The 26,162-nt window shown below is 37.2% G+C and overlaps 1 protein-coding gene across 1 annotated transcript in view; it reads left to right on the top strand.

The window, feature by feature from the left end:
* FAF1 (Fas associated factor 1) overlaps positions 1 to 26,162 on the top strand; it is a 292,045-nt gene that overhangs the window by 189,287 nt on the left and 76,596 nt on the right. Inside the window, exons 10-13 of the mRNA XM_084872908.1 lie at positions 696 to 822; positions 1,898 to 1,961; positions 5,549 to 5,630; positions 22,481 to 22,635. Of these exons, the coding sequence (XP_084729034.1) occupies positions 696 to 822; positions 1,898 to 1,961; positions 5,549 to 5,630; positions 22,481 to 22,635 (428 nt within the window). The remainder of the gene's footprint in view (positions 1 to 695; positions 823 to 1,897; positions 1,962 to 5,548; positions 5,631 to 22,480; positions 22,636 to 26,162) is intronic.

The following is a 26,162-nucleotide window of genomic DNA, read 5'->3' as shown; positions in this document are numbered from 1 at the left end:
TGTTTCTGTAAGTGGCTGACCTCTAATATCCCGTCTAGCTAAGTTTTTGAGTCTTTGATTCTAAATTTCTCTTAATGCTTTTCTGGCAAATATTTATCTCTAAGTTAGGGTCTTCTGCATTGACTAAAGGATCAAATTAGTTTCCTCATTTTTATAACTGAAGTACACAGCACACCATGTTTTAAAAGATAGAAGTGTATTTTATGTTATCTTCCAATAATACTGTGAGGATAGTGTGCCATATTTTACTAATGAAAATTTTGAGAACCATTGCAGTAAAGAAGTGCCAAGTTTGAAAATGCTATCCTTGCTTTTCAAACATACCCCTGACAAACATAGATTAGTGTGAGCTTTGTAAAAGTCTCATATAGCTTACCTTGTCTCTGACCTTTCCCAGTTGTACCTGTTACCTCACTTTTTGAGCAATTATTTTTGAGCACTAAGTTGTGTTACTATAGGCCAGGGATCAAATAAACAAAAAGCCTGCCTTCGTTAATTTTGTAAGCACCTTTTATTTTCCCTCCGTCTCCAATCTCTATTCTGGGGATATCACAGCAAGTTTAGAAACATATGCAAGCCTTAAACTGAAAAATATTGAGCTTTGCTCTAAGAAATGGTTCCTTATTTAATAGAGCTTTTATAATGCTAAATGTGATGGCATAACTTATATTTTGAAATTTGATTTCCTTAAATAGCAAAGCACCGATGTTCATATGGTTAGTGATAGTGATGGAGATGACTTCGAAGATGCTCCTGAATTTGGGGTAGATGATGGAGAAGTATTCGGCATGGCGTCAACTGCCCTGAGAAAATCTCCAATGAGTGAGTATTAATAGTTCTTTGGGTCCGGCATTATAATTCTCCCTTTTATTGCAAAAACTTATGAAGAGTTGTGAACTTAAAAGTTTCTTACTGACTTTCGGGTTTGGAAAGAAAATATAACAAATAAGCACTATTCATTAGAATTAGAGCCTCTTGAGTTTTTATTTTATTAAGCCTAGTGATTCCCAGTGCTTTAGTAAAATTCATTAAAATGCAAGGAAATGTAACTTGTTTCACATGTGTAATTAGCTATGAATCTGTTCCTTTACTTTAAACCTAGAGTTTGTCAACAAACTTTGTGACAAACTTTTGTTTCCCCAAATCTTATTAGAAATACCAAAATTTTTACTATTTAAATATTTTAATGAATTAAGCACTAAGTGGTATTTTTTAAAATCTTCTAATTAAATTGACCATATCTCTAAAAACAAAAAACAAACCAATATTAGTATTACTTTTCCATTCACTGATCTTTGAGTATCTTTGGAAGAAAAATAAAAATAAATAAATAAATAAATAAATGTACCATCTCCCTCACTTACACCTTACAAGATGCATACTGTAGAATCATAAGTGGTTGCTATATGAAAAATGATCCTTAAAAGAAGTCCTTAAATGGATCATTTGTTCTGAAATTAGGGAATTCCTGGGAGAAGAAATAGGTATAATTGCATTAAATTGACTATTTTCCTGATTAATAGGTCTTTAAAATAAATTGAGATTCTTTTTATATAATTTAATCACAAGATGTCATTTCAAGAAAACATTGACATTCTGAGTGATGCCTGGCACACGTTTTAAATGTCTATTACCAAGATTGTGTCAGTTGCTTTTCCAAAATTTATGAGCTTGGAATTTTTTTAAGTTACTTTTTTAAGATTTCATGAATTCTCCTAATGTATATCAAGATAAAATGTCTCCTCAGATATATCACAGAAACTAAAACTTAATCTTATTTTCTCTTTATTGATTAAATATATTTCTTATATGTGGGATTAGATGTTATGTGGTTTGTTTTTTGTGTCTATTTGTTTTGTTTTTTTTGTTTTTGTTTTTTCTTTTGTTTGTTTTTTAGTGCCAGAAAACGCAGAAAATGAAGGAGATGCCTTATTACAATTTACAGCAGAGTTTTCCTCAAGGTAGGGTTAGGATATTAACTCTATAAAGTTGATGTTCTTTTAATGCCACTGTATTTTTCTGGAGCAGTTTTAATCATAAATTGATTATTTTTTAATTTCTCCTTAAAGTATTCAAAGATTATATTTGTCAACTTATATAGTCCTGATAGTGAAACATGTAGTATTCAATGTCAAATAACCAGTTAACCATTTATGCCACTTCAGAGATGTAGTCATCTTATCTCTGTAGCCCTTCTTCTTCTTCTTCTTCTTCTTCTTCTTCTTCTTCTTCTTCTTCTTCTTCTTCTTCTCCTTCTCCTTCTCCTTCTCCTTCTCCTTCTCCTTCTCCTTCTCCTTCTCCTTCTCCTTCTCCTTCTCCTTCTCCTTCTCCTTCTCCTTCTCCTTCTCCTTCTCCTTCTCCTTCTCCTTCTCCTTCTCCTTCTCCTTCTCCTTCTCCTTCTCCTTCTCCTTCTCCTTCTCCTTCTCCTTCTCCTTCTCCTTCTCCTTCTCCTTCTCCTTCTCCTTCTCCTTCTCCTTCTCCTTCTCCTTCTCCTTCTCCTTCTCCTTCTCCTTCTCCTTCTCCTTCTCCTTCTCCTTCTCCTTCTCCTTCTCCTTCTCCTTCTCCTTCTCCTTCTCCTTCTCCTTCTCCTTCTCCTTCTCCTTCTCCTTCTCCTTCTCCTTCTCCTTCTCCTTCTCCTTCTCCTTCTCCTTCTCCTTCTCCTTCTCCTTCTCCTTCTCCTTCTCCTTCTCCTTCTCCTTCTCCTTCTCCTTCTCCTTCTCCTTCTCCTTCTCCTTCTCCTTCTCCTTCTCCTTCTCCTTCTCCTTCTCCTTCTCCTTCTCCTTCTCCTTCTCCTTCTCCTTCTCCTTCTCCTTCTCCTTCTCCTTCTCCTTCTCCTTCTCCTTCTCCTTCTCCTTCTCCTTCTCCTTCTCCTTCTCCTTCTCCTTCTCCTTCTCCTTCTCCTTCTCCTTCTCCTTCTCCTTCTCCTTCTCCTTCTCCTTCTCCTTCTCCTTCTCCTTCTCCTTCTCCTTCTCCTTCTCCTTCTCCTTCTCCTTCTCCTTCTCCTTCTCCTTCTCCTTCTCCTTCTCCTTCTCCTTCTCCTTCTCCTTCTCCTTCTCCTTCTCCTTCTCCTTCTCCTTCTCCTTCTCCTTCTCCTTCTCCTTCTCCTTCTCCTTCTCCTTCTCCTTCTCCTTCTCCTTCTCCTTCTCCTTCTCCTTCTCCTTCTCCTTCTCCTTCTCCTTCTCCTTCTCCTTCTCCTTCTCCTTCTCCTTCTCCTTCTCCTTCTCCTTCTCCTTCTCCTTCTCCTTCTCCTTCTCCTTCTCCTTCTCCTTCTCCTTCTCCTTCTCCTTCTCCTTCTCCTTCTCCTTCTCCTTCTCCTTCTCCTTCTCCTTCTCCTTCTCCTTCTCCTTCTCCTTCTCCTTCTCCTTCTCCTTCTCCTTCTCCTTCTCCTTCTCCTTCTCCTTCTCCTTCTCCTTCTCCTTCTCCTTCTCCTTCTCCTTCTCCTTCTCCTTCTCCTTCTCCTTCTCCTTCTCCTTCTCCTTCTCCTTCTCCTTCTCCTTCTCCTTCTCCTTCTCCTTCTCCTTCTCCTTCTCCTTCTCCTTCTCCTTCTCCTTCTCCTTCTCCTTCTCCTTCTCCTTCTCCTTCTCCTTCTCCTTCTCCTTCTCCTTCTCCTTCTCCTTCTCCTTCTCCTTCTCCTTCTCCTTCTCCTTCTCCTTCTCCTTCTCCTTCTCCTTCTCCTTCTCCTTCTCCTTCTCCTTCTCCTTCTCCTTCTCCTTCTCCTTCTCCTTCTCCTTCTCCTTCTCCTTCTCCTTCTCCTTCTCCTTCTCCTTCTCCTTCTCCTTCTCCTTCTCCTTCTCCTTCTCCTTCTCCTTCTCCTTCTCCTTCTCCTTCTCCTTCTCCTTCTCCTTCTCCTTCTCCTTCTCCTTCTCCTTCTCCTTCTCCTTCTCCTTCTCCTTCTCCTTCTCCTTCTCCTTCTCCTTCTCCTTCTCCTTCTCCTTCTCCTTCTCCTTCTCCTTCTCCTTCTCCTTCTCCTTCTCCTTCTCCTTCTCCTTCTCCTTCTCCTTCTCCTTCTCCTTCTCCTTCTCCTTCTCCTTCTCCTTCTCCTTCTCCTTCTCCTTCTCCTTCTCCTTCTCCTTCTCCTTCTCCTTCTCCTTCTCCTTCTCCTTCTCCTTCTCCTTCTCCTTCTCCTTCTCCTTCTCCTTCTCCTTCTCCTTCTCCTTCTCCTTCTCCTTCTCCTTCTCCTTCTCCTTCTCCTTCTCCTTCTCCTTCTCCTTCTCCTTCTCCTTCTCCTTCTCCTTCTCCTTCTCCTTCTCCTTCTCCTTCTCCTTCTCCTTCTCCTTCTCCTTCTCCTTCTCCTTCTCCTTCTCCTTCTCCTTCTCCTTCTCCTTCTCCTTCTCCTTCTCCTTCTCCTTCTCCTTCTCCTTCTTCTCCTTCTTCTCCTTCTTCTCCTTCTTCTCCTTCTTCTCCTTCTTCTCCTTCATTGATTTCAAAGAGGAAAGGAAAGGGAGAGAGAAATAGGAACATCAATGATCAGAGAGAATCATTGATCAGCTGCATCCTGCACTGTCCCTACTGGGAATCGATCCTGCAATCCAGGCATGTGCCCTGACTGGAAAACTAACTGTTATTTTCTGGTTCATGGGTCATTGCTCAACCACTGAGCCACACCGGCCGGGCTTTGTATCTTTCTTTATTGAAGCACAAGTAATGGATCACTAATTTAATATTTTGACTATCGTCGCAAAGGACTAGGTTATAAAATACTACTTTTTAGTGTATCTAGGGCAAACAAAATATGCTTCAAAATAACATTACATAAAAAGATAATTTTATTTCTTACTTATTTTTAAAATATATTTTTATTTATTTCAGAGAGGAAGGGAGAGGGAGATAGAAACATCAATGATGAGAGAAAATTATTGATTAGCTGCCTTCTGCACACCCCCCGCTGGGGATTGAGCCCACAATTTGGGCATGTGCCCTTGACCGAAATTGAACCCGGTATCCATTGAGCCAAACTGGCTAGGACTAAAAAGATAATTTTAAATGGAAGTGAATTTTTAATTTTTGTTTGGAATCATTTAGCATCTTTTCTTTTAAGAGTCTAATATAGCATGTTTTCTGTGCATTTGAGATTCTCCAAAGGTGTTTAAGTAAAGAGGATTTAAATATTTAACCATAAATTTTCATGTAAATGACATTTCTCTTTAGTTCTATTTTCCAATGTAATAGTATAGTTTGAAAACTTTGCAGGATACCATTTTCCCCCTCTTTCTTAGACTTCCAGAATAAATGAACTAAAATGCAAAGTTAAGGCGACAGTAGCTAGCAAAATTTTATAACCGTGGGTAACCAGGAACTGCTATTTATAAATGTCATGGTTTTGTGGCACTTAATTAAATACATTTGCTAGATGTGCTTAAAATTGTACTGTTCTAGTATATCAGTATAGGGCAAGGAGAACTCTAAGAACTAATGAAGCTCATTCCCAAGCCTTTAAGGAAATGTTTTAACATTAGCCTTGAATTTACATAAGTCATTGTTTAGACTTGTGTAACTTTGAAGTTAATTTGAAATGTATTTTAATTAATACGGATACTTTTTCCTATAGATATGGAGACTGCCATCCTGTATTTTTTATTGGCTCATTAGAAGCTGCTTTTCAAGAGGCCTTCTATGTGAAAGCCCGAGATGTAAGTGCAATCTAACTTTTTCTGGTTAAAAGGTACATCCCATAGGTTTACCCCAGGCTAGGGGCAATGCTTAATGTTTTCTGTTTTTTTCAGGTTGAAGACTTGATTTTGATTCTGGTTCATCTACCAACATAATCATCACCAAAATGCCCATTTTAGAGGGGCAGTAGTGTGATAGGGTACTGCTTGCTCTTGCAGAAGGCCTTGATACAGGGTGGTTTTTTTGTAAGGAAATAAAAAAGAGTATACATGCTTAGAAGGTACCAGGCTATTTGTTTGTATTCTTTTCAGTTACGTGATTGACAGGTTCTTGCTAAGGGATTTGTCCTTCAGTCTTTTCCCAAGATGATTATTCCCATCTGGTGGTATATATCTAATAGCTGCAATATATTTTCCCCAAAAGTCACTTTAGACAACAAAAAGATTCTTCCTTAAACTCAGAAATGGGCTTTGTGATCTTGAAATCAAGTAGATTGACATTTATAAGGAGAGTCAGAGGGTACATTTGGAGCAAGAAGGTTCTATGTCATCACTCTGTTGACACAGCAGTCAAGAACTGGCATAAATCAGTAATCTGGTTTCTGCTTATTTGTACAGCTTCAGCTTTTCCCATTCCCTGCCTTACACCTGTTTCCCCGAAAATAAGACAGTGTCTTATATTAATTTTTGCTCCCAAAGATGCGCTAGATCTTATTTTCATGGGATGTCTTATGTTTCCATGAAGAAGAATACAGTACACATTTATTGTTAAATTAAAATAAAGGAAATTTATTACCTGTATACGGTACGGTAGTACGGTAGTTGTCAACACAAACCAGACAAACTGTGAATCCTACAGTATCAAGAATTTACTCATTTATTCAATGACAATCATGTCATCATATTCTGGAACATCATCATAACAATCCAATTCCTGAATTTCCTGGTGAATTTCTTGTGACTCCATTTCTTTCAGAATCAGTGGACCAAATCTCTCATGTTTAGCCTGTGTGTGTGTGTGGGGGTGGGGGTCTTATTTTGGGGGGGATGCCTTATATTTCACTCAGAAGGAAACCTGTAAGTAGGTCTTATTTTCGGAGGATGTCTTATTTTCAGGGAAACATAGTAGTAGATCAAGCAGTAGTATACCATTTGTATTTTCCCATAATCTTACTCTTTTTTTTTTTTTTTTAATATATTTTATTGATTTTGTACAGAGAGGAAGGGAGAGAGACAGAGAGCTAAAAACATCGATGAGAGAGAGTCATCGACCAGCTGCCTCTTGCACACCCCCCACTGGGGACATGCCCGCAACCAAGGTACATGCCCTTGACCGGAATCGAACCCGAGACCCTTCAGTCTCCAAGCCGACGCTCTATCCATTGAGCCAAACCGGTCTCAGCCAAATCTTACTCTTTTTTTAAAATTTAATAAATCATTATTGCTCAGATTATTACAATTGTTTCTCCTTTTCCCCCCATAGCTCCCTTCCACCCGGTTCCCACCCCACCCTCTGTCCTTACTCCACCCCCCATTGTCCTCATCCATAGGTGTACGATTTTAGTCTAGTCTCTTCCTGCATCCCCCACACCCCTTATCCCCTGATAATTATCAATCAACTCCCTTTCTTTGTCCCTGATTCTATTATATTCACCAGTTTATTCTGTTCCCCAGATTTTTATTTCACTTGATTTTTAGATTCACTTGTTGGTAGGTATGTATTTGTTGATCATAATTTTTATCTCTTTCTTCTTCCTCTTCTTAAAGAATACTTTTCAGCATTTCATATGATCCTGGTTTGGTGGTGATGAACTCCTTTAGCTTTTTCTTATCTGTTAAGCTGTTCATCTGCCCTTCAATTCTGAATGGTAACTTTGCTGGGTAGAGTAATCTTGGTTGTAGGTTCTTGCTATTCATCACTTTGAATATTTCTTGCCACTCCCATCTGGCCTGCATAGTTTCTGTTGAGAAATCAGCTGATAGTTGTTTGGGTGCTCCCTTGTAGGTAACTAACTCTTTTTCTCTTGCTGCTTTCAAGATTCTCTCTTTGTCTTTTGCCCTTGGCATTTTAATTATGATGTGTCTTGGTGTGGTCCTCTTTGGATTCCTTTTGTTTGGGGTTCTGTTTGCTTCCTGGGCTTGTAAGTCTAGTTCTTTCCCCAGGTGGGGGAAGTTTTCAGTCATTATTTCTTCAAATAGGTTTTCAGTATCTTGCTCTCTCTCTTCTTCTGGCACCCCCCTTAATTCTGATGTTGGTACGCTTGAAGTTGTCCCAGAGGCTCCTTACACTGTCTTCAACTTTCTGGATTCTCTTCTCTTCTTGCATCTCTGGAGGAGTGTCTTTTGCCTCTTTGTATTCCAAATCTTTGACTTGATTCTTGCGCTCCTCTAATCTGCTGTTGGGTCTCTGTATAATATTTTTTATTTCAGTCAGTGTGTGTTTAATTTCTAGTTGGTCCTTTTTCATATCCTGGAGGGTCTCGTTATATTTATCAGCCTTTTCTAGGAAATTCTTGAAAAACCTTATCATCGTGGTTTTGAACTCTATATCCAGTCTTTTGTTCTCCTCCATTTCTTTCGTTTGAGATCTGTTTCCTTGTCTCCCCATTTTCACTGCTTCCCTGAGTTGGTAGGGTGGCTTTGTGTGTTTTGTGTCTTATATGGGCCAGTGGGTCAGCCTCCCCAGTTACCTGAGGTAGACACTCTTTGTGCTCCCCTTTGTTAACTGTGTGTACAGCCTTGTTGTAGTTAAGTCTTGATTGTTGTTGGTATCACTGGGAATAATTGACCTCCAGGCCAATTGGATGTGAGTATCAACTGTGTCTACTCCAGGATACCTTCTGTATTGGAGACAGTCTTATAGTATCAGACTTTCAAAATTGCAATAGCCTCTGTGCTCAGCTTGGATGGGGCAGTCTCAGGGCTGAGCCGGCAGTCTTGGCTTCCTGTCAGCTCTGCCCTTGTGTGTGTGCCTCAGAACTCTGCCTTCCACGGATCCCCTGAGTTTCCACCTGACAGTACAGATTCCCCTTGTAAGAGCATGGGTGCTCTAGGGCAGGGGTCCTCAAACTTTTTAAAGTGGGGGCCAGATCACGGTCCCTCAGAGAGCTGGAGGGCCGGAATATATGAACTACTAATTCCTACTGTAACACCTCGGCTGCGCTCACTGCCCAAAAAACCTGGCGGGCTGGATCAGACTCCTCTGCGGGCCGCATGTGGCCCGCGGGCCGTAGTTTGAAGACCCCTGCTCTAGGGGCTTGCCCTGAACTGGGTTTCAGTGCTCAGTGCAGTCTGAATTGGGGTTCAGTGCAGTCAGTAGCTTCCGACTCCTTCTGCTATGGAGCAGCTGCGGCAATCCGCGGTCAGACTTCTCTGCACGCACTCACTGGTACTCGACTCTAGACCCTGCCTGCTGCAGCTCCCGGCTCCCCCGAGTCTCCCAGTCTCTGAGTCTCGGGGTGCCTTTCTCTACAGTCCAGACTCCACCTCGACGAGCCTGGGTCCACGGGATTTCGGCCGAGGTTGGGGTTTAGTGCAGTCCTTTCCCTTCCCGCCAGCCAGGCACTTGGCCATCCTTCCTCTCTCAGCGCTTTGTGGCTCCCCTGATCCATGAGCCTCTCTCCTTTCTAGTTGTAGATTTCCCACTCAGCCAGCTTTCCTGTGGTTTTGGATGATGTCCATTCTGTCTTTTAGTTGTTGTTTTGAAATTGTTGTGTGAGGCGGTAGTGTAGGTGCTTACCTAGGCCACCATCTTGGTTTTCCTAATCTTACTCTTTTTTGTGTGTATGTTTCCCTACTGTCAGGAATGGCTTCCTCCTGCTGTTTACCTGGTTGACTCTACACTCCTTTGAAACTTAACCTTTCCTGACTTTTCCACTACTCACTCTAACATTAATCGCAGCCACTCCTTTAATACTTTGCAATGATACCCTCTGCTCTTATTGTTACACTTAACACATTGCTTATAATTATTCTTTCTCTCTGTCCATACACACACACACACACACACACACACACACACACACACACACACATATATATATATATATATATATATATATATATATATATATATCTTCTTGAGTTTTTTTTTTCTTTTTAGCTGTGACTGTGTAACCTTTACATTCTTATACATAGGAAATACTCTATTCTATATAATAAAGAGGTAATATGCAAATTGACCATCACTCCAACACACAAGATGGCCACCCCCATGTGGACATAAGATGGCCGCCACAAGATGGCCAGCAGGGGAGGGCAGTTGAGGGGATCCCGGCTGGCAGGGGAGGACAGTTGTGGGCAATCATGCCAGCACAGGAGAGAAGTTAAGGGCAACCAGGCCAGCAGAGAATGGAAGTTGGGGGCAATCAGGCTGGCAAGGGAGGGCAGTTGCAAGGGACAAGGCCTGCAGGGGAGTACAGTTAGGGGCAACCAGGCATCAGGGGAGAGTAGTTGGGAGTGACCAGGCCTGCAGGGGTGTGCAGTTGGGAGTGACGAGGCTTGCAGGGGAGGGCAATTTGGGGCAATTGGGCCAGCAGGGAAGGGCAGTTGGAAGGGACCAGGCCAACAGGGGATGGCAGTTAGGGGTGACCAGTCTGGCAAGGGAGGGCAGTTAGGTGTGACTGGGCAGGCAGGGGGCAATAGGGCCGGCAGGAGAGCCATTAGGCGTCATTCAGGCTGACAAGGGAGTAGTTAGAAGGTGATCAGGCTGGCAGGCAGAGGCAGTTAGGGGCAATCAGGCAGGCAGGCAGGCAAGTGGATTGTGAGAGGGGTCCTAGATTGGAGAGGGTGCTGGCTGGGCTGAGGGCTGAGGGACACACACACACACACACACACAGTGAATTTTGTGCACGGGGCCTCTTGTATGTTTAATGAATGAAGAAAAAAGACAGAGAGGAAGGAATAGTGTGTAGATCGATTAGAGCACACATGTCAAACACAAGGCCCGCGGGCCAAATCCGGCCGGCCAGGCCTTGCAATGTGGCCCACACCGCGCTGTCATCACTGTACTCCGCTGTCAGTTTATGACATTGTCAGTTTATGACTGTTCAGTAAACCATTCGGCCCGCGATTTAGGCTGGATTTTAGATTTTGGCCCCTTCTCTGATTGAGTTCGACACCCCTAGATTAGAGGGAAAGTTATTGGAATTAAAGAGGGCACAGAATTTTTAGAATAGAGTTCAAGGATGCCTCTGAAATTCTAGTTTCTAGTGTATGTTAAACTCTGACTTAAAGAAAAATTTATTTAAACAAATTTTAAAAATGGAATTGCAAGACAATAATTAGTGATCAAACTTAGAGCTATCATTGAGTTTAATGAGATAGATTAGACATCCAGTGTTTTTTTACCCTAAAAATAGTAGAATATCTCATCATACAGGCTGTTTTAAGCATTTATTTCTAACACTTAAATCTATATTAAATGAATATTATTTTTGATGAATTACTTCTTTATAATACATGTTTGTATTTTCCATAAATACAGGTTTGTTGGAAATACTGAAAAGCAAAAAGAAAATATTCTAACACAGATTTATGGTTAACTTTATGACATATGTTTTTTTTTTTCAATAATTTTTATTATATATTTCAATGAGTATATTTGTGACTAATATAAAATAGAGTCATGTTAAAAGTTTTTTTAGTCTTAATATTATATGATTTTTTTTCTTAATTATATTTTAACTTTTTATTAAATGATTTAATATAGAAAAAGTAAAACAGAATAGTACAATAAACACCCCAAATTCTCTATACTTTTATTTATTTTTTTCACTTTTTTTTATTAAATTATTATCTGTGTACATATTTTAAAATTGCCCCCCCCATACATACCCTCCCTCCTCAGAGTTTTGTGTCCATTGGTTGAAGTATACAAGTCCTTCAGTTGATCTCTTATCTCCCTAACCTCCCCACTGTAATTTGACAGTCTGCTTGTTGCTTTACTGTCTCTATATCTGTCTTTTGGTTCATCAGTTTATAATGTTCTTTAATATCCATAAATGAGTGAGGTCATGTGGTATTTCTCTTTCATTGACTGGCTTATTTCACTCAGCATGATGTTCTCTAATTCTATCCAGGTTGCTGCAAATGATGAGAATTCCTTCTTTTTTATGGCAGCATAGTATTCCATTGTGTAGATGTACCATAGTTTTTTGATCCAATCATGTGCTGACGGGCACCTAGGCTGTTTCCAAATTCTAGCTATTGTAGATTGTGCTGCTATGAACATAGGGGTGCATATATCCTTTCTGATAAATTCTCTATACTTTTAATAATTACTATAATTTTGCCATGTTTGCTTCTTCTGTTGTATATACAGAACATTTAAAAGTTTTAATGGAATTTTGAGGTTTAAAGCTTCAGAAGTTGAACTGCTACTCACTGATAAAAGAGCATAATTTGAAATTTAATCATTTACATTTTTATACTTATTTAAGGATTTTGATGAATAGTTTTTTTGATAAATTTTTGTTTTATTTCTTCTCTGAAAATTGCAAATATTTACTAGAACAGAAAATAAATTTAAAATTTATTATTGAATATTCACAAAAACAAATGTAGAAGAAAAATAAATTTTTAAAAATGATTTTTTTAGTTTATAGACATTAAATGATTGAAATTATTAAAACTTAAAACTGTTCAAAAACATTTCATATACCATTATATATTCATTATTTTTTACTAAACCATTTTAAAATATATTACAGACATCAGATTTTATCCCGAAAATCTTCTGCATGCATTTTCCAAAAATAACCATAACCCTAACCCTACATCACCACAGTACCATGTAACAAAATTAACAGCAGTTCTCTAATGTCTATTTTTTTAACTTTTTTTTTTTTTTTTTTTTTTTGCGGGTTGAGGACACAATTCACTCAAGAATCATGAATTATATTTGGTTGTTCGATATCTTAAATCTCTTTTAAGCAAGCACTGTCTCCTTTTTTGTTTGTTTGTTTGTTTTTTCATGACATGTGCTTTGTGAAGGAATTATACTAGATAACTTATATTGTTCCAAATTCTGGATTTGTGTGTTTTTTTCTTTGTGATATTATTTTACTTGTTCTTCTATCTGTGTATTTCCTGAAAAAATGGATATTAGGTCTAAAAAGATTGTTCGATTCAGGTTGAAACTTTTTTTTTTTTTTTGCAAGAATGCTTTGTAAGTAATGCTGAATACTTTTTCTAAAACAGGATTTTTAATAGTTGTAGACTCATTGTATGACCATGTCATTATATTTAAACATTTATTGTTGGACATAAACATGTTTGAAAGAATATCTAATTATAGCTTTGAAATAATTTACTTTGCAATTCACTCTTTGATAGGAATGTGTTTGTAATATATCTGTCTCTGCTTTCCAGCAAGATTGCTAAACAGTTGAAGTAACTAAAAGATGCCGGGGCTTTTTGTAACTTAAACTATAGCTCCAAAAATGGGGATAGACTTCTTTTAAATTCCATTTTAAAAAGCTACTGTAAGATATACTATGAGTACCTTCAACATTATAACTTTCAATGAAGATACTTATTTAAATATATAGTACATAACAGACAAAATAACTTTTAATAAGCAACTTATACAGTAAATTGGTATTTGGGTTTATTTAAACTGATGATCCCCAGAGAAACATAAAGTCTTATTAATTTTGGGGTAATTTTAATGAACCAGTGGATTGTTTTTTATTAGTACCTTGCTGTTTCCAAACGGTGAAAATCATTGGTTCATGTAATCAAATGTTTTGTGTCATATTAGATTTCTACTAAAGTCAACTGACCTCTTTGGATTCCTAAGCTGCCCTTATCTTTCTCCCCTTGTCCAGGGTTTTTTTCTCTTCTTAATTTTCTTTAAAGCTCAACAGTTTATGCATTGCTTACTATGTTACTCTAAAATGAAGTGTTTTATCCACATGACAGGTAAATTTTTAAAAATTAAATCTAAGCACATACATTTATTATGCTCATCAACCAAATTATACACATATTAGAGGCCTGGTGCACATAATTCATGCAAGGGACTCCGCTGTCGCACTGCCACCACAGTGGCCAGGGGTCTCTGCCTCCTCTGCTTCTGCCTTGACCCCTGCCTACCATGGCAGTGGGGGGGGGGGGGTGTCTCTGTCTCACCCCTGTCGCTGCCCCTTCATCCAGAAGGACGTCCGTTCTAATTAGCATATTACACTTTTGTTATTGTAGCTAATATCAACATTAATATTGTAGTGCTGAGGAAGCTCAGAAAAGCTCAACAACTGGCCCAAAGACACATAAATAGTAAGTTGTATGACCCAAAAAGGTCTCCGGTGTGGGAAGTAATGGTTTTTACTATTCTACCAAACTTGTTTTCACTGGCAACTGCTATACTGCAGAATTCAGTTATCATACTTTGTATCTCCTTTTCAGAGTTCACATTTGAGAATTAAAAACTATTTTAAGGCAAGTGTGACGGATACTGTGGCATTCTTACTAAATTTCTTTCATCTTAAATATCACATGTTTAATTTAAGCTGAGGGAGGCACATTAATTTTACCAGGGCAACAGATGAACTTCAAGCACCAGCATTCTTCACTTGAAGTGAGAAATTGAGTTCGAAGAGTAAATAAAAACAAGATTGAAGGTTTAAATCCTCTGCTAGGCTTTTTGAACTTATATACTCATTAAATGTTTATTGGAGTGGTGGGATTACAGAGGATTTGGGGAGCTTCATCAGCTCGTATATAGCTAATCACTAAGTAAAACACTATATTTGATAAAGTGTTTCTCACAATGCCACATTCAGTCCGTCTTAATGAAAACTGCTTCAAACTGATTTTATTTGAGAGCACTTGTTGGTGAGAGTGCTCATAGTGCTTTCTGCCTTTTTCGTGAGGAATTTACATGGAAGATAAATCAAAGCAGAGCTCCAACTTAGTAAAACAGGTGTTCTAAGTTTTTGTGTTTAAGTTTATTGTGACAAAATTTGACATTTGACAATGGGTTGATAAGTTTTATGACCTCCCCCTTTCTCTTAACTATCAGGATGTTCTTTCAGTTGACGGCTATAAATATTTATCGCATACCAAACGTGTTATAGAGATTACGTGCCCTTGAGATGCTCAAAGTCTAGTGGGGAAGATAAGACGATATAAACAGGTCTATATAGTATAACATTTTATAGAGGCAAAGAGGAGAGGCACTTCATCTACCCTAAAAATTCAGGGAGATTTCTTGAGCTGCTTCTGATGACTAATACTTAGGCAAAGACCAGAATTATTAAAAATAAATAAAAGAAAAGAGGTCTAAAACAAAGGCAAGAAGTTTAAAATAAGGAAAATACAAACCAAAAATCAAGACAGGTAGTTGGATTGCAAGGTGCCAGTCTGGGAAGATGAGCAAGGGCCACGCCTGGGGGACATTGTGATTCCCAGCATTACCTAGCATTTTAAAGGTATTTGTTGAATGAGGCTTATATTTTAGCTTCAAATAAGTGAACAATGGTCAGCTTCCTTAATTAACGTTGTAGAAGAGTCACCATTGGCCACATCATGAGTTTCTCAAAAGAAGGTTCTTTTCCTCCTTAAAGCCTTTCCACCTCTCATTTTTGCTACCTCCAAATTCCCTTCACAACAAAAAGTACCCTAGAGAAAATCAACAGCAATAAAAACCCCAGTGCTAGGATTTATCTCTTATGTGAAGGATTGTTCCTTTTCCAGCATCCCCTTGGGAGACTGCACTTTGATATATCAATAATGCTCTTACATCTCCTTAGATCTTGACTTCATACCAGTGCCGGTTCCAAATATGACACATAAATTAAGGAAACCAGTGCTCAATTTTGTATTTCCCCCTTAGTAACTCTGTGGCCCCAAATAAACAATGAGCAAGATATGGAATGATATCCTTATCATACCATAAGGGATGCTACCCATAAATGCACTCACCACTGTGGCTATGGTGCTATTAAGCAGTTTTAGACAAATTTGAGAAAATTTTGCACAGTGACAAAACAGATTTTCTTATATAATTCATGAACTAGTTCTAAGAATAGTTCCAGAAAGGAATTTTGAGAATCCCCGTGAGCATTTGCAGCAGTAAAATTAGTATTATGCTTTAACTGTGCCTGTTATCAAGTTTTATTTCCTTTTTTTTTTAAATCAGACTATTTTAAAGTAGTTATTTCTACTTCCTTTTTGTTAAATTTAAATATCATACTGATCAGTGTTTTTTAAGAAAAATAAGTCCTACGGTAATCTAAAGCCATCACTATAGTTGATGAGTTTCCAGCATTATATCATCCAGAAAAACAAGGCAAACAAACTTATTTGTACTTTGGGAAATATACACAGAAGTATATTTCATTATGCAAATAAAATGTGTGTTGTAAAATAGTATATGGGTACGTTTAAAGTAGAAAATGAGTTACCACATAATCCCAATCTGAAAATAGCCACTATTAAAATTTTTTTACTTTGAAATGTGATATTTTTTAAAAGTCCGCAAGCATGTATATAAGTAAAAAAGTTACTTTATATAAATGCAACTGTATCAAATCTGCTGTTCTATAATTAGATGTGAACACTAAACAGTACATTGTTAGCACCTTATTTAGAATTTGCCCCTAATTCTCCAGCTGAGTTATCATATTTACTGGCACACATTATGGGTACATATTCATACACATTCTTCTATTTAGCAGGCCTGTGGTTAACTAGGGGTAGTTATTCTTCTCAGAAGAGAAGAGGATCAGAAAAATCTTGCCTGCTCTTTTATGTGACTACTTTTCTGGTTGTTGTTACTGCTCCTACCTGTTCACCTGGAAAACCAATGAGATGAGATATTTGGTCTGGCCTGAAACTGCCTGCATGTTTTCTTATCTCCATACTCTGTCTCCCACCCTCCCCACAGAGCCTGGCGGCCTCTCCACAGTTTGCCATAGGAGCCAATCACTTGAGCTTCTAATTTCCGTAGTCATAAGAACTTCAGTCACATGTTCTCCTTCCTCAAAGATATGTCATGATCTGAGTATTACAGTCTAAACAATGAAAACTGATAAAGCTTTATACCCAGTGAACATTTGTCAGCTTATTTTGTGAAGAGAATTTGATTTTACTTTTGGCTTTTTGATTGTTTTTTCTTAACTTATGACTTCCATGTGAGAGTTCTTCCTATGTGAGACTCAAATACATCACTCAATTTCAGAGTGCTACCATAGCATCTCCTTTAGCAAGTAGGAGGAAAAAGACACCAGCTAGGCGTCTCTGTACCTTCAGTAGCTCCAGTTCATTGCTGCCCGTTGGTCCCCAAGCTCAGCTTTGGGAACCAAAAAACGCAGTGTCATGATTTTCCCCCAAAATCAGTCCACACTCTGGGTCTTTTTTCTTCAAAAATTACTACTTTGAATTCTATGAACACATCAGGCCATTGACTTCACTGGAATTTTTTCCAAATTTTTCTCTTTGGTTTTTCTCTTTTTCACTTTTTTTCCACTCCCAGCAACCTAAATTTCAAATTCAGCTCAAGTCACAGAGAAGTTAGTAACTATAACCTGCTTTAAAAATTTAGCTCAACTATAACTTTCATGAAGAAGCAAGCAGTCTGAGTTCATGCATAGACCTTGGAACTTCCTTTGTTACAATATTCATATCACCACTCTTATTTAAATAATGTATTGGACTTCTCACCTCCAGAGCTATATGGCTCCCAGGGCACAGAATAGTGAAGTATCTTTCCCAAGGTCACAGAGCTGGGAGCTGGCAAAGCAGGAATTTCAAACCAAACAGTATGGTTTCTGTTGCCCTGTCTTTATTTACTTGAGTCACCATGCTGGATTAGACCTACAAACATCCATATACAGTGTACTGGAACAGTGTACTAGAATGCCCCTAATTAGAGCCTAGATTTAAAACAATAAAACAGCTACAGAAGACAAGTTGAGGTACTTGGTTATATAAAGGAATGTCTTTGTTTCTTAAGAAACAGAACTTAAAATATTTAGGGTTGCAGAGTCATGATGTTCATGATATATGCAACTTTAAATGTTTCAGGAAGAAGCATGAAAAGAATGATAGAGCAAATATAGCAAAATGCTAATAATTAATCTAGGGAAAGGATAAATGGGTGTTTATTGTTGTATCAGTGTATCAGTTGTTTGTATCTACAGATCATCCCCAAACTTAAAACAAGCAAATAATAGTGATGATGACTTGGAATCTTTTGGTAATAATAATGATAGAAAAGAAGGGAAATGGAAGAGAAGCAGCAAGTCAGGTCTCAATAATTTTATTTTCATTTTAAAAAAAACTGACCTATTATTTCTAGAAATTATTTATTTCAACTTTTAAATCATTGAACGTTCAGGTTATGAATGTTCTGATACTCAAAAGAAACTAGACAACATTCTTTTCAGTTCAGCAGCAAATATTTTGAGTGTCTGCTCTGTGCCTGGCTTATTTTGGGATATAGCCAGCTTGTTTATTCCAGCTCTACTATCCTTTGGTTCTGTGATGCTAAGTGCCTAAATACAATAGCTACTGTAGCTCAAGGACAAGTCACATTGGTTGTCCTCAGCTTGGCATTTTCTAAGCAGAAACTTAAACCTTAGTTCCTCAATTTGAATGTGAAGATTGGTGAGGCCCTAATGGCAGAGCACAGTTAAGCATCCCACACACTGTTGCCAGTAGGAGAAATGAAGGAGCTGCATTATCTTTAATACATTGTATGGCTTTCATTTCTCTTGGAATTGCATTCAAATCCTTTATTTTGCATTGATAGTTCTAGACTCTTCACCCTAACAGCTATATTTTATTCAGTACCTACTATGGGGTCAAACATTTTAAATAGGCATTATACCTACTTTATCCATAATTCTTACCACACCCCAAATTCACACAGCTGGTAAGTGGCAAAACTGGGTTTAGCACAGAACATTTTGTTACTTTAAAACTAGGAGACTTTCCTTTACACTGTCTTACCTAAACCTCAGTCATAGAGGGAGTCTGAGGAGAATGTAGCTGGGCAGCTTGCTTTTGTCATCTACCAGACTTACGCCCTCTCAGCCAAATTAGAAAGTACAAATAAAATATAGGTTGTTGTTTTTTTAAAAAATTTCCCAGTCTTATCACTTATCATATGGTACTGTGATGAAATCTTTGCTTCCCCAATGTGGGTTTTTCTCCAACTGTTTGAGGGCAAGAGAACTTTGTTTTATTCATCTTTATATTTTCAATACCTAACACGTAGGTACTCCACAAATGTTAGTGAACTAAATTATTAATGGGTCAAAGAAAAAATGTTATAGTAATGGAAAACAAAACATTTTCTTATGCTTTTTCTTATGTACCAGATGCCCTTTCTTCACAAAAGCAATTTTCTGATATGCTCAGTTTTCACTGTTTTGGCCTGTGGTTTGGTTGAGCTCAAGAAAAAGAAAAAAAATCAGAAATCTGACTCGAGGGTTTATTTACTAGTTGTTCTGCCTATAATTTAATGAGATTTATGTAGCCCAAATTTGCTAGCATTTGCATATTAGTAAGAGTCTTTATATTTTTCTTATTACTATCATAACAGAAAAGTTTTTTTGAAAGTTTTTACATTAGAGAAAAGAGATTATTTTAAGATTATTCTATCTCCCTTTCTGAAAGCTACCCTGGGAGTACCCCTAGCCTGAAGATCCTCTTCGGATACTCTTTTTATTGTCTCCTTTTTCTCACAGTTGAGAGCTTAAAGTGAGGTGTTTTTTTTTTAAGTGTGTTTTACTGGCATCTCATGTTTAACAGTGTCCAGGGTTTGTGTCCCTGGACGAAAACTGTTTCTCCAGAGCCTTTTTTCTCTCAGCTGCCAGTGAAAAGAGGGGCGAGGCGAGCCAGTAGCTTACCACAAAGCAATGCCACCACAAAGGAAAGATTAAGGGTTTAGAGAGAGGTCAATGTGGGTTTTTCTCTAACTAAACACTTTCCTAAAGTTTCCTTGTGGAAAAATAATGAAGTCATCTCAGAGTTTTTAAAGAATTTTTATTTCTTTTTCACCGTCTGCATTCGCTTGTCTTCTCAGCATGGATGTTTAATCTTCCTAGGCTTTGTGAATTGGCCCAAATGAATAAGTGGTGAGCTGTCTCTCTAGGAGCTAGAGGCTTATTCTAAGGGCCTAATCACTGTGTAAACACATCTTTGCCCTCCCTCTCACAACTGCGATATAATAGTGGAGATTCTAGCACAGTAACCTGGATATTGCAGGGACCAGTGCTTTGAAATGCAGAATGGTTGATCCTCCAAAACAGACAGTGCCTGATCTTCGCCTGCCTCTTTCTTCTTTTGTAAATTAAATATTGCCAAAGAGATGCTGTTTTATTGCTTGATATTGTGCATTAGTGCCCTGGATTTCCAAGTTTAGTTTCAGTCAACACTGTTGGTTGCACTTATAGGGAACTCTGCATGTTGGGTTTCTTGGTAGCCTCTTCGGCACATGTGTGTTTGGTTTTGGAAGAGCATTTAAATTAAATCAATGAGATAGCAATGTAAATCGCTAATCTCTTTCCCAAAGTTTAAATGTTCCATTGCAGTGTTCTTGAGAAATAGGCATTTTAATGATTTTAAGTATTGCCATTGTTTGATTAGAAATATGCTGATTTAAAAGTGCACGGCTCTTGTTCCCACTAGCTCATTAAATATAGTTGCTGAGATACGACTGAGTAGAATTAGAGGTTGACATCCCTCTGTCTATTCAGCTAGAGAGCTTTAGGAGGAACCCCGAGTTTGCTAGTGCTGCCAGGTTCAGTTCCTTTCCCCAAAGCAGCAGATTTCTAGATTCATTTACTAAAAGCAATTAGGCATTGCTGCTGCCATTTGGTGTCTTTTTTCTGCCTGGAGGGGCTGTTTGAAATCAGCATTCAAATTTCTTTCAACAAACATGCTGAGATGTATGCCAGCTTAGGGATGCAAAGAAGACTGAAAGAGACCCAGTCCTTACACTGGAGAGACTTTGTCTAGAGGGGATACTGGTAAACAATCAGAATACTAAAGGGAGGAGATAGAGGTCCTGAAGAAGAAGCTCAGAACTCTGCTAAGGGGATTGGGAGGTTTCACAGAGGAATTTGCTTTGAGCCTTAAAAGATGAGTAGGAATTTATCAGATAAGTGTCTCTTCAACAATGTATATGATTACAATCTTCCTAGAAGCCTCTACTGTTTTCTGCAAACTCAACATAGATGAACCCCGAATCTTTTTTTATTCACCGTTTTATCACCACTGCTTCCTGCTGGGCCTAACACAAAGTATTTCAACAAATGCTTGTTGAATGAATGAATGAATGACATGAAACATGGAAGCATCTATTGTTGGAGTAGCTGAGCTACTTAGGAATCCTGCCCTCAGTCTCCTCACATGCTGTCTGAGGCTCCAGAACCACGGCTGTCTGAGCCGGGACCAGTCTGGCATCTTATATTGTATAAGCACTTTAAGCCTTACCTAAAATGTTGGCAATTCCCCTGCTATTATCAAAGAAAAAAACAGTAGGTTTGGAGTCAGTCAATCCGGGTTTTATACTGCTTACTTAACTGGTTATGGAATTTAGGACAAGTCAGCTTTTAAATGTCCTCATATACTAATGAAGTTAACACTATTTTGCAGGTTTATTCTGGGATAAAATAGGTAATAATATATAACTGCCTCCTCTTCATAGTAGATGCTTTTTGGAATTTTAATCTACCTTCATCTATTATAAAGTTTAACTTTGAAAAAGATACTTTAATGATTTGTTTTTTATGATAATTTGGTTTATTTATTGGGATAATTCCATCAGATGATAAGTTGATCAGACTTCATTAACTTTCAACATGAGCCTTGTATTTTTCTATAAATGTTCTTTGATTTAGTATCTCACACAAGTTTTTCTTTATCATCATCACATCTTTATTTAATATGCAGGGAAAGACCCTGAACTTCCTTGAAATTTTCCTTTGCTAGAATTTCAGATTGTCTTTACCATAAAATTTTACCTTTCCATTTCCTAATAATTGACTGTTTTTTAAAGTCAGCTTTTCTACAAGAAGTCAGTTAACGGCAATTTAGGCTCTTTTATTGTCCTTGTTATTGTTAAAGCTGTTATGTTGAAAATTATGTTGCTCAATTTTAATTTTTAGTTTCAATGACCTTACTGAATGTCCAACTATGATGGGACACTTTTAAGAGACCAAATATCATTTCTTGAAAGCAAGTTTTAACAGATAGAAGGGAAAGAATAATTTTCCATATGAGAAACTACATTATTGGGCATTTTCGGAAATATAAACCAGAAAGAATTCATGTGAAGTGAACATTTTTCTATCCTTTCAAGTGGCAATTAGAAGTTACCTGCTCTTGAATTAGAACTTTAATATGGGGACACATTAAGCACTTTAAAATTACCTGTAGAATTAAAGCAAACTGCATTTTAGTCATTTTCCTTTTAGGTAGAAGAGACTACTCAGTGTTTAGATTAAAAACATTAAAAATATATTTTAAAAAATTTGACATTCACTCTTTTAAAAATTTCTTTATTGATTAAGGCGTTACATATGTGTCCTTATTCCCCCATTACCCCTTCCATCACCCCCATTCATGCCCTCATCCCTCTGTTGTTTTGTTTCTTTGTATAGTTGAAGAGTTCAAAGTAAAATTTTTCTTTACACATAAATTATTAAATATGAAGAATGGTAAATCCATTTTATTTAAAGAAAATGCAATTCTTTTGCAATTTCTGCTTGAGATAGGCTTGCACATGTTAACAGGAGTCTATGACAGCAGTCTGTAAAGTCTTTGCTGCTTATATTGATTGAATCTGATGCCCTTCTAAAATTTAAGAAATCTTACATTATTAGATATTTTAACTCATCAGTTTTTTCTTTTCTTTTCAGAGAAAGCTTCTTGCTATCTACCTCCACCATGATGAAAGTGTATTAACCAACGTGTTCTGCTCACAGATGCTATGTGCTGAATCTGTTGTCTCTTATCTGAGTCAAAATTATATAACTTGGGCTTGGGATCTGACAAAGGACGCCAACAGAGCAAGGTAATATTGTTCACAGCTTATAGTTGGGCTTCTATTCTTTTTTTGTAAAGCCATCATTGTATTTGGTTTTTATCATCATAAACATTTTCATCCTCAGCATTAAATTCTGTCATTATATTTAATTATAAGCCACTTATTCTAGCTAAAATATGCAATTAATCTCAATTATGAATTTCTTAACTTTTAAAGATTTCTTAAACTCAAGAATAACTAGAAAACTAAAACACATTGTTCTCATCTTTTTTGCAATAAGAGATATAGTACATTTCTTTTTATTGTATGTTCTAATGTTGTAATATGTCGTTGAACATTTAGAGAAGAATTTGTTTTTAAATAATGTTTAGAAAGGGAAGGCAAGTCTAACATAATCCTAGTAGCAAGTTTATTTTTTAATAATTCCAGTGAAGAAGACATTCTGGATCAGTCCGGTGGAATTGGTAATAGCTTAACTCTAGCATATGCTAATTGATGTAATCGCTTTATTGCACATATTCTTTTGCACACATCCATAATCTCAATAGGAAAAAAATCCTTTTTCTAGTTTCCAGGGTAAATTTACTTAGTTTGTTAATCATAACTGTAAGTGATGAATAATTCTTCATGCATTTCCCATCTGAAATATATTTCATGGTGTTTAATTACACATGTGGCCACAACATCCCGTGATGTTACTTTGGGTGTGTTAACACAATCATAATCACAGGCTATTGGTTTATGAACAAGGAGATTAAATTAATTCATTTTAAGGCAAGTCTATTGTAGCTACCTATTTTAAGTGATTATAGAACAATTAGAAATTAAATAATCTGATTTGTCTTTATATTGTTTTGCGGCATACTGAATTTTTGCTCATCATTCAGACTTTGTTTTATATAAGCTAATTCTAAAAAGAAAAATGATCTTCCTTTAAATGTGAAGCAAAAGAATGTAGAAGCAATTCCTTCATCTAATACTTCATTTCTTTAAGCAAATGGTTATGAAATTTCATAGGATGACTTGGAAATGTTCTGCCTTGGAAATGTCCCGTGTTATACATAAATAAAGAACCCTTAGCACCTGTATTTGTTTAAATTAAATCAGGCTATTATGCACACTCAGTTAAAGGTGATGAAAAGCAGTGCCAAAAACAGATAAAAATGCAGCATCGAAGGTCTTTCATGAGGCAAAATACATAGACTGGAGACTTGGCTAAATCTTTTCCTATTCACTGGCAGTAAGGAATCTCCTCCTTTCCTTTTATCCACAACTTGATGGAGAAGGAAACACTATTTCTAAACCATCTGTAGTTGCTAAGTTCAGCGGGCTACCTGCTGTTATTTTGTTCTATCCTCCATTTAATTCCTTAGTTCCTTTTATTTTACAATGACAAAAAATTGCAGTGTAGTTTCTTTTGAAAAACAGTGTTTGAGGGTTTTTTTTTTATGACTGGCAATCAACAGCCATGTAATTGCTTTGTTATGTTTTACTAAAGAAGTCTGTTAAGTAGCACAACTTTGATACACTAGTAATAAGAGTTTGCAGGTTACAGAGACACCTGTGGTGACCAAAGCGACAGAAGCTGCTTATTAGAAAGAGCCAGTACAGCTGTGTCCTATTAACTCCTTATGACACTTTTTTAAAACACAAAATAAAGGCCTTGTTTAAGGCTTTAGAGCTATTTCTCAATGAATTGAAGGATGGGCTATGAAGTATGATAGGATATTTCAATCTACATTTTTTAAAATGTGGCATCTTATTAATTTTCTGTAAACAAAATAGTGATATTAAAGACTGAAAATAGAAATATCTAAGAATTCAATTTAATAAAGAATGTAACGATTTCTGGAATTTAAAATACTTGGCATCCTTATTTAAAATCAAATTCTATCTGTATTATAAATTGAAAACTATTTTAAGGTAAATTATTACATTTCTCTCTACAAAGTAATATAGTTATGTAGCTACTTTTCATATGCAGTTCATCATTATTACTGTTAAGGCAAATAGGAAAATATACATTTCACAAATAAGATGAAAATTCATTGGACTGACATATTCCTAATAGAGAATAAAAGTGGATTTCCTTTTGACATATGAAACTGTATGAGAATTAGTTATTTAGGCTGATATTAATATCCCCAGAAAGGGTCTACTTTAGCCACAAGTCTCTTACCACCTGTCATAGATTCATCTAAATAAAATTGTCTAATTGAGTCTCATCTCTGTGGTCTCTCTTGGATTTTATCACCACATTTACCCAAAGGTGTTTGTCATGAAAATTAATTGCACCATCCATTTGATGCTATTACCATTGCGTAACAAGACTTCAAACTTTCAATTCAGTAGAAGACTGCTGCATTAATTTATTGATTAGTGGGCCTCATATGGAAAGTTGTTATGCCATCATTTGTCTATTACTAGGGAGTTAAAATAGGACAGATTTACATGTGGAAATATAGAAGAGATTTCCAGGCATCAGAAATAAGTTTGTTGCTGTAGGTATCCTTTTACCTATGGGGTGCTTGTTTGTTTTATGACAAAATGTAAAAGTTTAGAAATGAATGTCTGGTGGATGGCTTGTCTGGTCCCATACGTGGCTATTTTAGTTGAGGCTAGTCATATAAATTTAGAGAATCCTGAACGCATAAGCTATTTAACCTGGATGCTTCCTTAGTGGTTTTCTGGAACTATCCCTAATTTAATAGCTAGGGGAAATTGATGCCCAAGATGGGTAGAGATTTGCCCAGCAAATTTACTTTTGCTTACAAAATACTCTGATTAAGCCTATAGAAGCATTGGTCCTCCTCAATTTACTATGAATCTCTCATGTCTGCAGAATATAAGTGAAGGATATCGAACCAAGTGAATGCTTTGATAGGGTTACTAGAATGTCAGTTGCTATTTCCTCATTTCACTAATAAACTAGAGTAAAAAATAAACAGATTTCTACAGAATTTCACTGTTATACATCCCTGTGATGTTGATGATTTTGGATTTTTCACCTCCAAAAATAATTCTAATAACTTTATTTATAAGTTGAATACTTAAGTTAACAAACCTATATCTGTATAAAGTAGATTAGAATAATTCCTAGATTAATCTTAGAATATTCCACATATGAACTAAGACATCAAACTTTAGCCGGGACCGGTTTGGCTCAATGGATAGAGCGTCGGCTTGGGGACTGAAAGGTCCCAGGTCCAATTCCGGTCAAGGGCATGTACCTTGGTTGCAGGCATATCCCCACTAGGGGGTGTGCAAGAGGCAGCTGATCGATGACTCTCTCTCATTGATGTTTCTAGCTCTCTATCCCTCTCCCTTCCTCTCTGTACAAAAATCAATAAAATATATTTAAAAAAATAAGACATCAAACTTTAGCTGTAATGAGTATTACAGTGTACATGCTCATTGAATTATTGTATAGAACAGCGGTCATCGACCTTTCGGACCTCATGGACCACCAGAGGTCTGTGGATCACCGGTTGGCTGGCGACCGCTGGTATAGAAGGCTTATTCATTTTATTTGTTTCATTAAACAAGGAACTGTA

This window comes from Pipistrellus hanaki (assembly GCF_964339955.1).
Source record: "Pipistrellus hanaki genome assembly, chromosome: 2".
Classification (NCBI taxonomy): domain Eukaryota; kingdom Metazoa; phylum Chordata; class Mammalia; order Chiroptera; family Vespertilionidae; genus Pipistrellus; species Pipistrellus hanaki.
Note: the sequence above shows the minus strand (reverse complement) of the source record. Positions and strands in the feature narration are given on the sequence as shown.